General features: G+C 40.7%; 1 protein-coding gene across 1 annotated transcript in view; it reads right to left on the bottom strand.

The window, feature by feature from the left end:
- Positions 1-15,758, bottom strand: part of thbs4a (thrombospondin 4a) — a 146,975-nt gene that overhangs the window by 112,620 nt on the left and 18,597 nt on the right. Inside the window, exon 3 of the mRNA XM_063049334.1 lies at positions 9,970-10,217. Within this exon, the coding sequence (XP_062905404.1) occupies positions 9,970-10,217 (248 nt within the window). The remainder of the gene's footprint in view (positions 1-9,969; positions 10,218-15,758) is intronic.

The raw sequence follows: 15,758 nt of genomic DNA, 5'->3' as shown, positions 1-15,758 counted from the left end.
TCATATCCTTCCACCTCCTTCATTCTTCCGTCCTGACGAAGGGTTCCGGCCCGAAACGTCAACTCATCGTTTCCACTGATGCTGCCTGACCTGCTGAGTTCATCCAGTGTACTGTAAGTGGTCATAGGTAAGACCAGGAGGGGGAGGGATGAAGTAAAAAAACTGGGAAGTTGCCTCCCTTTGGTGCTCCTCCCCACTTTTCTTTCTTCCATAGCCTTCTGTCCTCTCCTATCAGACACTCCTTTCTCCAGCCCTGTATGTCTTTCACCAATCAACTTCCTAGCTCTTTACTTCATCCCTCCCCCTCCCGGTTTCACCTATCACCTTATGTTTCTCCCTCCCCCCACCTTTTAACTCTACTCCTCATCATTTTTTCTCCAGTCCTGCTGAAGGGTCTTGGCCCGAAACGTCGACTGTACTTTTTTCCTTAGATGCTGCCTGGCCTGCTGAGTTCCTCCAGAATTTTGTGTGTGTTGCTCTGGATTTCCAGCATCTGCAGAATCTCTCTTGTTTGTGAGAAATAACAGGGAAGTGGAGATGAATTACTGTCCATGCAGACTGAACAGCGATGGGGTGGGATCACAGTCTATGACAAAAGATATCAGAACGTTTCTATACAGCATAAACATCACCTTGGAATCGGAAGCATTTTATCCTAGCTCCTGTTCATCTTGGATAGTGACAAGACATCTTGGTTGGCCAAGAGAATATTGGATATGAGATTCTCTTGGGGCACTAGATGGAGTAAGTTGCATTTTGGCTTTGCTCCATTCGTTTTTCAATCTTTTTCCCACCCTTTTACTATCTATATTAAAGTGTTTATAACATTTCTATATGCTTGAACTTTGATTTTTAATCGCTGGAAATGAGTACCAGAGGGAAAAAGGCATTAGCCAAAGGCAAGGAAGCTGGTAATGAAAATGGAAGGAGAGAAGATGACTCTCAACAGCCTAAGTCTCAACTCACTTTGGAGGCTATGTTGAAGCTCCTGGATGATAAAATCGATACAAGATTTTCTAATTTGGAAGTATTGTTAAAGGAGATCGAAAGTAGACTGGGAGCACTTAGGCGGGAGTGTGAAAAACAACCACAGCAAATTTCCGAACTCGATGAAGCTGGTAGACAGAGCAACCGCAAGCTAGATTCGTTGGCAAAGAAATTAACTTTGACCACTCAAACACTGGAACAATATAAAGCTAAGATTATCGACCTGGAAAATCGCAGTCGTAGACAGAATTTGCGAATAATAGGACTCTGTGAAGACGTTGAGAGTGGTGACCTTACTAAATTTTTTTCTCAATTTTTAATGGACACGTTCGGCTCTGAAGTTTTTTCTACTTCCCCTATACTTGATCGCGCCCACCGGGCTAAAAGAGCAAACCCCCTAAGGAACTGAAATCTCGACCTGTCATACTCTGATTCCACTATGTGCATAGCAAGGAGCACTTAATTCAAATTGCCCGTCAGAAAGTGGTTATTGAATACGGAGACCTCAAGTTTCTTTTGGTTGAAGGTTACAGTCCTGAGGTAATGCGAGGAAGATCATTTTTTAAACCGGTGACGTCTGAGCTCTATCAAAGAAAGTTCCTACCAGCTCTGCTATTTCCAGCTCACCTAAGGGTTGTTCTGCCTGATAAATCACATAAATGGTTTAAATCTGCAGACGAAGCTCATCAATTCCTTGAGGATCAACATTCGATCTTAGCTGTCTAACAAATTTACTGTTTTTTTCATGTCTGTATTAATTTGGTTTATAAGTTAATAACCAGTTCATAGATTTGAACTTTTAAAGTTGGAAGAATTTTGCCCTTGGTTTGATAATGCTTGTACTTTGTTTTGGAGTATGGATATTTATCATGCTTTTATGTTAAAGTTCTTTTTTTCCTCCCTTTATTATTTCATTTTATTATTTTCAATTGTTTGTTTTTGAAAATAATTAAGAATCTGATTTGGTGATTGATTTTTTTCTTGAAATATTAATAAGATTGTATTCTGTTTCACTTCCCAAGATCTTGCCTTTCAAATGTTTTGCAAACGGCTGTTTTTTTTAACATTTTTTTTTAATAACCATATAACAATTACAGCACGGAAATAGGCCCTCTCGGCCCTTCTAGTCCGTGCCGAACTCTTACTCTCACCTAGTCCCACCGATCTGCACTCAGCCCATAACCCTCCATTCCTTTCCTGTCCATATATCTATCCAATTTAACTTTAAATGACAACATCGAACCTGTCTCAACCACTTCTGCTGGAAGCTCGTTCCACACGGCTACCACTCTCTGAGTAAAGAAGTTCCCCCTCATGTTACCCCTAAACTTTTGCCCTTTAACTCTCAACTCATGTCCTCTTGTTTGAATTTCCCCCCACTCTCAATAGAAAAAGCCTATCCACGTCAACTCTATCTATCCCCCTCATAATTTTAAATACCTCTATCAAGTCCGCCCTCAACCTTCTACATTCCAAAGAATAAAGACCCAACTTGTTCAACCTTTCTCTGTAACTTAAGTGATGAAATCCAGGTAACATTCTAGTAAACCTTCTCTGTACTCTCTCTATTTTGTTGACATCTTTCCTATAATTCGGTGACAAAAATTGTACACAATACTCCAAATTTGGCCTCACCAATGCCTCGTACAATTTCAACATTGCATCCCAACTCCTATACTCAATGCTCTTATTTATAAAGGCCAGCATACTAAAAACTTTCTTTACCACCCTATCCACATGAGATTCCACCTTCAGGGAACTATGCATCATTATTCCTAGATCCCTCTGTTCTACTGCATTCTTCAATGCCCTACCATTTACCATGTATGTCCTATTTTGATTAGTCCTACCAAAATGTAGCATCTCACATTTATCAGCATTAAACTCCATCTGCCATCTTTCAGCCCACTCTTCCAACTGGCCTAAATCTCTGCAAGCTTTGAAAACCTACTTCATTATCCACAACTCCACCTATCTTAATATCATCTGCGTACTTACTCATCCAATTTACCACCCCATCATCCAGATCATTAATATATATTACAAACAACACTGGACACAGTACAGATCCCTGAGGCACACCACTAGTCACCGGCCTCCAATCTGACAAACAGTTATCCACAACCACTCTCTGGCGTCTCCCATCCAGCCACTGCTGAATCCATTTTACTACTTCAATATTAATACCTAATGATTGAACCTTCCTAAATAACCTTCCATGTGGGACCTTTCAAAGGCCTTACTGAAGTCCATATAGACAACATCCACCGCTTTACCCTCATCAACATTCCTAGTAACCTCTTCAAAAAATTCAGTAAGATTTGTCAAACATGACCTTCCACGCACAAATCCATGTTGACTGTTCCTGATCAGACCCTGTCTATCCAGATAATTATATATACCATCTCTAAGAATACTTTCCATCAATTTACCCACCACTGACGTCAAACTCACCGGCTGTTAATTGCTAGCTTTACTCTTAGAACCCTTTTTAAACAATGGAACAACATGGGCAATACACCAACCCTCCGGCACCATCCCCGTTTCTAATGACATTTGAAATATTTCTGTCAGAGCCCCTGCTATTTCCACACTAATATTCCTCAAGGTCCTAGGGAATATCCTGTCAGGACCTGGAGACTTATCCACTTTCATATTCCTTAAAAGCTCCAGTACTTCCTTTTCTTTAATCATCATAGTTTCCATAACTTCCCTACCTGTTTCCCTTATCTTACACAATTCAATATCCTTCTCCTTCGTGAATACCAAAGAAAAGAAATTGTTCAGAATCTCCCCCAACTCTTTTGGCTCCACACATAGCTGTCCACTCTGATTCTCTAAGGGACCAATTTTATCCCTCACTATCCTTTTGCTATTACAGGTGTCCCCCGCTTTTCGAACGTTCATTTTATGAAACCTCACTGTTACGAAAGACCTACATTAGTTACCTGTTTTCGCTAACAGAAGGTGTTTTCACTGTTATGAAAAAAATCAACGCATGAAAAAAAAGCCAGCTCGCGAAAAAAGGCAGCGCGCGATAAAAAGGCAGCACGCGCCCCAAGCAGCCGCTCTCCCTTGGATTCGGAACGGCCTTCTCGCCGGCATTGTTTAAACATGTGCCTGTGGGCAGCCGTTTGCAAGGTGAGCTCTAAGGTATCGGAAAAACCCAAAAGAGCTCATAAGGGTGTTACACTTAGCGTAAAACTAGACATAATTAAGCATTTCGATCATGGTGAACGAAGTAAGGACAAAGTGAGTTTGGCTTGTGGAAGTTGACGAAGATGATGTTGAAGAGGTTTTGGCATCCCATGACCAAGAACTGATAGATGAAGAGCTGACACAATTGCAAGAGGAAAGGATAACAATCAAAACCGAATACAGTAGCGAAAGTGAAGTTGTCCAGGAACTGAACGTGAGTCAACTACATGAGATTTTCCCTGCAATGATAAAGTACGAATTTAATTTTGAAAGGATATGTCAGTTTAGGGCATATTTGCAGGATTGTTTGAGTGCTTACAAAGAACTGTGCGATAGAAAAATGCGCGAGGCTAAGCAGTCAAGCAAGCCTTCCACATCAGCCACAGCAGATGACGAACCTCGACCTTTGACATCGAGGCAGGCAGACATAGAAGAAGATGACCTGCCTACCCTCATGGAAACAGACGACGAGATGACACCCTAGTGTCCCACAACCCCAAACCCCGGGCTGCGGACAGATACCGATCCGTGGAGAATGCAGCGGTAGCCGGGACGCACCCAGCACATCTTTAAGAAAAAAAGCCAAAATAGACAAGCTAATTAATTAGGTGCCACCTGGCACGTAAATGTCGGCCCAGATCAGAGACAATTGCCGATTGCGTCGCCTCTGATCTGGGCCGACATTTACATGCTGGGTGGCACCTAATTAATTAGCTTGCTTATTTCGGCTTTTTTCTTGAAGATGTGCTGTGGCCTCCCAGCTACCGCTGTACCCCTGCATACTTCGCGGATCAGTATCGGGTCGCTGCTCAGAGGGTGGGAGCCACTGCACCACCCCAACCTCCGACAACTCAGCCTAACACACCATCATCAGTGTGCTCGATGCTGACTTCTCGATTCCGGTAAGTGATACTACACTGTACATACATTATTTCTACTTTATATCAGCTGTGTATTTTTACGTGTTATTTGGTATGATTTGGCAGCTTCATAGCTTAAAGGTTACTGGAGAGCGCTTGTGCTATGTTTTTGCCGAGAGCGCTTGCGTGAGATTTTCGCTACGGAGAACAGTGCAGGCAATTATTGTGGAAAAGTATTTCTACTTTATATAAGCTGTGTATTCATCATATCATTCCTGCTTTTACTATATGATGCTGTTATTTTAGGTTTTATGTGTTATTTGGCATGATTTAGTAGGTTATTTTTGGGTCTGCAAACACTCACAAATTTTTCCCATATAAATAAATGGTAATTGCTTCTTCACTTTACGACATTCCGGCTTACGAACCGTTTCATAGGAACGCTCTATCTTCGGATGGTGGGGGAAACCTGTAATATAACGGTAGAAACCCTTGGGATTTATTTTCACCTTACTTGCCAAAGCAACCTCATATCTTCTTTTAGCTTTTCTAATTTCTTTCTTAAGATTCTTTATACATTCTTTATATTCCTTGAGCACCTCATTTACTCCATGCTGCCTATATTTATTGTAGATATCTCTCTTTTTCCAAACCAAGTTTCCAATATCCCTTGAAAACCAAGGTTTTCTCAAACTTTTAACCTTTCCTTTCAACCTAACAGAAACATAAAGATTCTGTACTCTCAAAATTTCACCTTTAAATGACTTCCATTTCTTTATTACATTCTTCCCATAAAACAAATTGTCCCAATCCACTCCTTCTAAATCCTTTCACATCTCCTCAAAGTTAGCCTTTCTCCAATCAAAAATCTCAACCCTGTGTCCAGACCTATCCTTCTCCATAATTATATTGAAACTGATAGCATTGTGATCACTGGACCCAAAATGCTCCAGTGCTTTTATGACATTCTCTTCTTAACGTTTTGACTGTGGGCGGTGTTTTGAATTCTTTTCAATTTTAGAGACTTGCCTTCAAGAGAGATAGGGGTAGGGAAGTGTCTAGATAGCTTTCTGGCCGTCTATTGGCCAGTTTTCGGGCTTGTGGGGGTGGGGGCTATTTTTAGTTTAGTTTTTTTCCATCTGGGCTGATCTGAAACTACAAATATGTCTGAATTGTCATGACTTCTGGTTACTCTTTAAACTTTTTTCCCTCTTCCTGATTCATGAGTTTCCTATGCAGTAAGGTTAACCCTTTACACATCATATGGTTTATTCAAGTACAATGGATAATATTATTAACTTTGTTTCATGGAACACGAATGGTTTGAATCATCCGGTTAAACGGAAGAAGATTTTTAAAGTTTTTCATAGATTGGATGCTCAGATTATCTTTGCCCTGGAAACTCATGTAAGGAAGGAGGACAAATCAGTGCTTTTTTAGGTTTTGGAAGGAATAACAATTTCATTCTAATTCACGGGATAAGGTGGAAGGAGTCTTTATTGTTATAGATTCCTTGATTTCATTTGTTCACTACGAAATAGTTTCAGATCCGAATGGTAGATTTCTGTTAATTCCTGGTTTACTTTATAACCAAAAAATTGTCATGGTTAATATCTTTGCATCAAATACCGATTATCCTGAATTCTTTAAGTACTTATTTGCATCTCTTCCTAATTTAAATGATAACGGGCAAAGATTCTAACTGTTGCCTGAATCTCTCGATGGACAGGTCTGTGCCCAGTCAGGTACTTCTATACAAATCCGCTATTTTTATTAATTCCTTCTTAGTTGATTCCAGAATTTTAGAAGTTTGGAGGTTTTTATATCTTAATGATAAAGTGTTCTCATTCTTTTCTCATGTATATCATAATTACTCTAGATTTGATAACTTTTTAATTTACTCTCGATTAGTTTCATCTATTACTGTCTGTGAGTACGATTCAATCGCCGTCTCTGATCATGCGCCCTTGAAACTATCAATCAGATGAACTGAAGTAACTTTCAGTGCTAGACAATGGCCGTTGAATTCTACTCTGCTTCAGGACTTAAATTTTGTTAACTTTATTAAAGAACAGATTGTCTTTTTCTTCTCAACTAATTTTACGGAAGAAATTTCCAATGGGATATTATGGGACACTTTTAAAGTATATATCTGTGGGCAAATTATTTCATATTCTGCTGGATTGAAAAATGAATAAAGAAATACATACATTGGTTGATAAGATTAAAGAAATTGATAAAAAAATATTCTGTTGCTCCTAATTTGGAGCTTTACAAAAAGAGAATTGAACTTCAGATGCAACACAGTTTGTTATTAACATCCCCAATTGAAAATCAATTACTTAAAACTTAGAGCCAATTTTATATACATGGTGATAAATCGGGTAAATTACTAGCCAACCAATTGAAAGCTGTTTCGGCTAAACGTCAGATTATTAAAGTTCGTAAACAGGATGGTACTTTGACGGTTGACCATGACGAAATTAATAAATCTTTTCAAGAACTCTATACCTCTTTATACCAATCAGAATTTCCTGATGATTCTACCATAATGCATGAATTTTTAAGAAAATTGAATATTCTGAAGTTACCACTTAATGAATGTTTAACATTAGATGTACCCATTACGGAAGAAGAAAGAAAGAAAGCAATTTCCTCGATGAATTCTGGTAAAGCACCCGGGCTGGATGGGTATGCAATAGAATTTTTAAAAACTTTTTCAAGTCTACTTTCCCCTTGGTTATGTAGAATTTTTAAGGATGCCTTATTTGTAGGTAAGTTAAAAATCGTTCTTCGTATTTTAATGTTAGGAGGTTGATGAACATTGTATATACTTCATCTAAAACCCCAGAATATGCCCCTCCCCCCACCTTTTAATTCTACTCCTCAATCTTTTTTCTCCAGACCTGCTGAAGGGTCTTGGCCCGAAACGTCAACTATACTTTTTTCCTTAGATTCTGCCTGGCCTGCTGAGTTCCTCCAGAATTTTGTGTGTGTTGCTTTGGATTTCCAGCATCTGCAAAATCCCTCTCGTTTGTGAGAAATAACAGGGAACTGGAGGTGAATCACTGTCCATGCAGACTGAACAGCGATGGGGTGGGATCACAGTCTATGACAAAAGATGCTAGAATGTTTCTAGAGAGCATACACATTGCCTTGGAATCGGAAGCTTTTTATTCTAACTCCTGTTCATCTTGGATAGTGACAAGATATCTTGGTTGTCCAAGAGAATATTGGATATGTTGATCCTACAACACTGAACAATAAACTAAGAGCCTCACTGCAGGAATTGTGCTCTGCATGAAAAGGCCATAAGGACACTGTCAGCCTGGTCGTCTACACCAGGGTAATTTGACACTCAAGTTATTAAATGCAGCAGGTGCAAATCTTGGTGTTAGCCCTGCTGGCAAAGGGCAAACCAAAGTAAATCAAAGTCATGAGTTTATTGTCATATTCACAAGTAAAATATTACAAAACACCATAATCAGAGTAAAAACAAAACAAAGTCCATCGCAGTGCAAAGTGGTCAAAGTGTTGCTCCAGTGAGGTACTGAGGGTTGTCTTTCAGGCTCAACGGTTGATTAGAACTCTTAAATCATTAATTTTGCATCATCTGTATAGTACTAAAACTCTCATGCTCTGTCTGTCTATCTGTCTGTGTGTTTGTGACCTCCAATTCGCGCAAACGGTGCATTACAGCAGCAGTTTTTTTGGCTAAATGGAATTAAAATATGCTAACTTACAGAATGCAATTTCTTCTTAGCGTCATCTTCTATCAAGCATTAGGGTAAAAATATATGGATAGCCTAATTATGCCCCGTGGAAAGAGAAGGGAGACATTATGGTCAAGTGATGACGTCAAATGTCATCGGGAAGCGGCAAGAAGAGGGAGAGGACCACAATCGGACGACTCCAGGATCAAAGAGTCAGGACAAAAGAGATGAGAGAAGAGACAGAGGAGGACAGGCATACACGTCTCCAAAATAACAATAGGCACAGACAGAGGAGAGAACAAGAATCTGATCAGGCCAGGACCGCATGACTCCAGGATCAGAGAGAAAGAACAAATGGTAGGAGAGACAAAGGGAGACGAAGGATGAAAGGGCTGTGTGTCTCCAGAATGACAAAAGCAGGCAGAGAAGGAGGAGAGAGGAAGAGACAGATGAGAAAAGGAAAGATCAACTCGAGAATATGCGGCACAGAGTAATTACTGCGAGAGTTGCTGAAGACGACAATGGCTGCTTTCGACGACAATACCTCGACGGAAAGAGCAAGGCAAAATGCACGACTCACATGCCATCACATGCTGATGTTGGTTGGATGACCAGAGTATGCCCTCACTGTCGTGCCTTCCTATTCACTGGAGAAACCACACATTTCTGCTGTATGAAGGGAAAGGTCAGGATAGGCAACTTGCAGCCTCTACCTAATGAACTCCTCAATTTGAACAGCAATGATGAACCTATTGCAAACGAGTTCAGGAAGAACATCAGACAATACAATTGCCTCTTCCAAATGACATCCTTTGGTGCCAAAGAGGTCATTCCAACTAGGAATCGATGGAATTCTTCTGTGATTATTCAAGGCCGAATCTATCATTACATCAGACATTTAATTCCAGACCCGACCCAGCAAGCCCGATTCCTTCAAATTTACTTCATAGATATTTAATGTTCATTCTGTTCACATATATGTCTTGTTATGCATCTTTCTTCTTTAATAAGCTGAGTTTTTCTTCTTTAATTTCCAAATCAAAGAGAAGCAATAGCATTCAGGAAAATTTAATGTTCATTCTGGTCACATCAGACTGCACTACCCTTCTCTCAAAGGGTGCCCCAATGGGTCACCCTGTTGTCTAGTTATCTACAATATCCCTATGGAAATAAACTGTGTCACTTGCAAACGATCATTTCTTTCCACATACCTGCGCCCTTCTGTGGGCTGTCCGGATTTCAATGGAATCGGCACTCTGCGGCATCTTTGTGAAGAGCGGTGGCAAGTTGTGAGCTGAGCCGGCCTGCGTGCAGTCCACGTAGAGCTTGGCCATTGCAGGCCCTTGCTGCAATCCCTTTATCTGCAGGAGGACAGCATGGCGTTTCCCATCAGCCAGATGAATATTGTGAAATGTAGTCACCTGTGGCTTCCCGTCATTTTTCAAGTATCGGATGCTGACTGTGAACAGAGGCAAAGAATATTTGAAGACACATGCCAGCGAAACTAACTCTGTCCTATTCATTCTGGGGATGTTGAGATGACTGCCAGGGTGAGCAATTCTTAACCTTCCTAAAATATCCCTTGAAATTGCATGGTTTGCTGGATAATTAATACCATTGCTGTGGAATTGGAATCACAGACAGGCTCGATTGAGTAATGATGGCATATTGCCTCCCTGCAGGGCCTCAGTGGGATTTTACAGATATCTGTGGTTTCTTGGTAGTTATTATTGATAGTATCTTTTCAAATTTATTTCATTCATTCATTTTACTGAATTTAAATTCCTTAGTTGCCAAGGTCAGGTAGAAACACATGTCTCCCGGATCTTTACTGCCAGCCTCTGGATTACCCGTCCAGTAATAGAATCAGTAGGCTATAAGACTGGAGTGTAAAATCTCGGATCTCTGTCCAATAGATTGAAAGATGTTTGGATATTAAGGGAATTAGAGAATTGGGAAAGGGTCAGTTACAATCTTCTTCACTGGCAAAGCAGGCACAAGGGTATAACTGGCCAATTCCTGCATTAAGACACCTGTTCTGAATATCAAAACTATAAATTCAATGCAAGCTCAAAGTTGTAGCATTTCCCCTGGAAGGGAGATGAGGAGAGAGTCAGTAATTGCTGATTCACTGAAAGTAAGCCATGGGTGGAGTGGGCAGTAATGGGAAGGGACTAGCAAAATTAATCCCCACTGTGGAAACAAGTAATTAGAGAACAGACTGAGTACGTGATGAAACAGTTGCCCCTGGGAAAAGAGTAATGGGATCCATTGGAGAATGTGCAGAATTGAATGCAAGGTAACAGAGGTTGATTTGAAAGGGGAGTCAAGCAGGAATGATGGGAATGATGGGAATAAAGCTAGAAATTAAATCACTATTGATGGAGTGATGGATTAGGGAAGAAACGCAAATGAATGAACAAGACTAGAAAACGAGAACGAAAGAACAAAAACGACAATGGCATGTGGGAGGTCAAAAAATAGAAAAGGAAGTTTAGTTCTGAATAAATCACCATTAGATCCATATAAATAGACAAGAATTTTATTTTAGTATTTGAGCTTCATAATTATGTTGAAGGATTGCCACGCATTTACAGATGGGATCTCTCAGAATGCCCAATCTACCCATTTTAGTGGTTCAGGTAGGTAAAAAAAGATCACGGCCACACTTTGGAAATTAGCCAACAGAGGAGATTAAATGGCCATTCAGTCCTTTGTTGTTTTTGGGATTACCCTGTCTCAGACCAGAAATCCAAAGGCTGAACAAAATAAATCGGAAATTGGAACAATTGTTTCCAGTCAATTAATTCCTACCAATAACAGGGTTAATCAACCAGCAGAAAACATTCCAAATCAAATAGAATCTAACAGAGATTGGTTAACTTCTTGCCCCAAGTACCATTTGTAAAAGTATTCTGCATTCAATGCAGTATCTTATGGCAAAATAATGAATAGTCACTGAATCTACCCAACTCAAGCTGCTTTGTGTGTTGTATTTCAGAATTTTATTCAATCTTTCTAGTAAATCTCTTTAATATAAGCTACATAACATTCTTTGACCTGGGGCACAACTGTTGGCTATTCTACCATTACAGCCTTGTGTACTACACTAAATATATAGGCCATTACATAGATGATCTGAGTAGAAGAGTAAAACCAACCTATCAGGAGGTCTAGAGACACAAGATACTTGAAACTGGAGAATTCAATGTTCATGCCATTGGGTAAGGATAACACAGACAGAACGTAAGGTGAAAAGCAGAGGGTCCCAATGGAGTACCTGGTAAGGCACTGAAAACCTGTGCCAAACAACTAGTGGGAGTACTCAAGGACATTTTCAACCTCTCACTGCTATGGGCGGAAGTTCCCACTTGCTTCAAAAAGGCAACAATTATATCAGTAACTAAGAAGAATACTTTGGGCTGCCTTGATGACTATCACCTGGTAGCACTCACATCGACAGTGATGAAATGCTTTGAGAGGTTGGTTATGACTAGACTGAACTCCTGCCTCAGCAAGGACCTGGACCCATTGCAATTTGCCTATCGCCACAATAGGTCAACAACAGATGCAATCTCAATGGCTCTCCACGTGGCTTTAGACCACCTGGACAACACAAACACCTACGTCAGGATGCTGTTCATCAACTATAGCTCAGCATTTAATACCATCATTCCCACAATCCTGATTGAGAAGTTGCAGAAGCTAGGCCTCTGTACCTCCCTCTCCAAATGGATCCTCAACATCCTAACTGGAAGACCACAACCTGTGCGGATTGGTGATAACATATCCTCCTCGCTGAAGATCACACCTCAGGGGTGTGTGCTTAGCCCACTGCTCTGCTCTCTATATATACACATGACTGTGTGGCTAGGCATAGCTCAAATACCATCTATAAGTTTGCTGATGATACAACTGTGTTGGTAGAATCTCAGGTGGTTACGAGAGGGTGTACAGGAGTGAGATATGCCAACTAGTGGAGTGGTGCCGCAGCAACAACCTGGCACTCAACGTCAGTAAGACAAACGAGCCGATTGTGGACTTCAGGAAGGGTAAGACAAAGGAACACATATCAATCCTCATAGAGGGATCAGAAGTGGAGAGGGTGAGCAGTTTTAAGTTCCTCAGTGTCAAGATCTCTGAGGATCTAACCTGGTCCCAACATATCGAAGTAGTTATAAAGAAGGTAAGACAGCAGCTGTACTTTATTAGGAGTTTGAAGAGATTTGGCATGTCAACAAATACACTCAAAAACTTCTATAGTTGTACCGTGGAGAGCATTCTGACAGACTGCATCACTGTTTGGTATGGAGGGGCTACTGTACAGGACTGAAAGAATCTGCGGAAGGTTGTAACTATAGTCAGCTCCATCTTGGGCACTAGCCTACAAAGTACCCAGGACACCTTTAGGGAGCAGTGTCTCAGAAAGGCAGCGCCCATTATTAAAGACCTCCAGCACCCAAGGCATGCCCTTTTCTCACTGTTACCATCAGGTAAGAGGTACAGAAGCCTGAAGGCACACACTCAGCGATTCAGGAACAGCTTCTTCCCCTCTGCCATCCGATTCCTAAATGGACATTGAATCTTTGGACACTACCTCACCTTTTTAAAAAATATACAGTACTTCTGTTTTTGCACATTTAAAAAAATCTATTCAATATATGTAATTAATTTATTTGTTTATTGATTATTATTATTTTTCTCTGCTAGATTATGTATTGCATTGAACTGCCGCTAAGTTAACAAATTTCACGTCACATGCTGGTGATAATAAACCTGATTCTGATTCTGATTCTGTTCCTCTAGTTTTTCTCTCCCTCTTTGTCCCTTTTCTGATCTATATATTTTTTCCTACACTCACCCCAGCACTCATCGTCCTTTTTCTTTCTCCTTGTCCAACCTCTTCATCTGCCCGTCACCCACACAATCCTTCCAGTGGTTCCTACCCATTGTTCCCATCTGCCACACCCCCACCACCCTTACTTGATCCATGCTGCATCTTCCTCATCTAGCAAATTCCATCATCTTCACTCCTTTGTTGCTGCTACTTATCACCTCCCAGCTTCTGTCACTATTTCCACTCCATTTGCCTGTAACTCTCTTCCCCCTCACCCGGATCCACCGCTTCTCCCTGCATTTTTTAATGTACTGGCTACCTTCCCTCTCAGTGCCGATGAAGGACCTCAGCCCAGAATGTGGACTGTCCACTTCCCTTCACACATGCTGCCTGACCCACTGAATTCCCCCACCATCTTGCTTTCTGATATCCTGAGCTCTGTTCAAGTAATCTAAAAAAATAAACTATATCAACTCTACTCTGGCATTCCTCGGATTTTACACAAATGTTTTAGTATGTCTGCATGAAGACTAACTTATGATGAATTTACCATGGCTACCCACTCAGACAAAAGGCATACGTGATGTTCGTGGGGAGCAGTTCCTGTTACACACCAATGCTGAACATGTGTAATACAGATCCTCCAAATTATCCAGGTGTAAGGCAGAACAAGAATTTCTATTCCAAAGAGTCTGAAATGGTTAATTTTAGTCTGGTCAGGTCCTGACTCTATTTGGTTAACCCTGCAGGCATTCTACAGCAAATGCAAAAACCCTGTGAAATATCTGGGCTTCTCCAATTCTGGCCTCTTGAGTACCTCCGATCCGAATTGTTCTACCATTGATAGCCATGTGTTCAGCCATTGAGACTCTACAATTCCCTTTGGAAAGCTCCTGAATGAAGATGAAACACTGTATTTATAGCAACGTATATGAAACCCATCTAAGTTTGCTTCTTTTGAGTTATAGCAGCCGCAAAGTAAATATTGTGTGAAACACTTTGAGACATATTTCAGTAATGTGATGATGTGCTAAATAAGTGAAAGTCAGTTTATTTTTCCCTCACCATTTTTAAAGTGCTTGGATCAGAGTTTCCACATACCAGCATGGAGGGGAATAGTGGTTTGCTGCACTATAAACCTGCACCTGAACTGAAATTATTCTTGGACCAGCTTGTTTCAATGAGATAAATTTCATCATTTCTTGGTCACCTGCCAAAGGACCGCTCAGTAGCAATATACTGCACCTTGGGGTTTGGTTACTTGGTGAACTGGTGGGCCAGTGCAAACTATAAGTATCCAACCTATTTAACATCAGTTCTGTTCACAAAGTGACACTGACTGACAGTGGGGGGGGGGGGGGTGTTGAGATGGTTCTTCTCCAATGGAAGGGGATGCACAGAGGGAAAGATGGGGAGAGGGAACCAAAATGTTAGATCTTCCCATTTGCAGTGGACAATGATGTTTGCAGAGGTACCAATCAACAGCAAGCTACCAATAGTTCATTCATTGATACTGAATGTGGACTTCAACGCAAGGTAAAAGTGATCCAATATGGGCCAGTACAGTATGCTGGTAAAGAAATGGCTGTTGCTATGTTTGCAAAAACACTTTACCCATTAAATCTCACACACCATACTGGTAAGAAATTTAAGTTTCCTTCACCCTAATTTCACTGAAACCACTTGTCTCCAGACTTTGTATGGACATTCTCACATTGAAGTTGATAGTGGGCAGGAGTACTGCCCCTGGTATTGAAATACCAATGAGAACTGTAGCAATGGTTACTTCAGAAGAAAAATCAACACGTGCTTTTCTCTCTCCACAGGCACCATCAAACTTACTGACTGTATCCAGCATTCTCATTTTTATTTTTAACAAGAATGGCCACTGGATATCCTTGCAGGATTTCCTCAGCACATGATCATATACCCAATTATTTTCAGCTACATTAATGACATTCCATTGATTATGTCAGAAATGGGTCTGTTTATCTCTCCAGTACAGTTGCACTCCCTTAAACAGTGGACTTTTCCTTACTTCATGCAGCAAAGGTAACAATTTCCAAATTTGGGTCAATTTGTGACAAATATTATCTGAGTCGCCAAGTCAAAATTCAGTGCTAATGTAATCAGTCCAAACTCTTGCCCCTTAACACTCAACCA

Source organism: Mobula hypostoma, chromosome 5 (assembly GCF_963921235.1).
Source record: "Mobula hypostoma chromosome 5, sMobHyp1.1, whole genome shotgun sequence".
In the NCBI taxonomy this organism is placed as follows: Eukaryota; Metazoa; Chordata; class Chondrichthyes; order Myliobatiformes; family Myliobatidae; genus Mobula; species Mobula hypostoma.
This window is presented reverse-complemented; position numbering and strand designations above follow the sequence as displayed.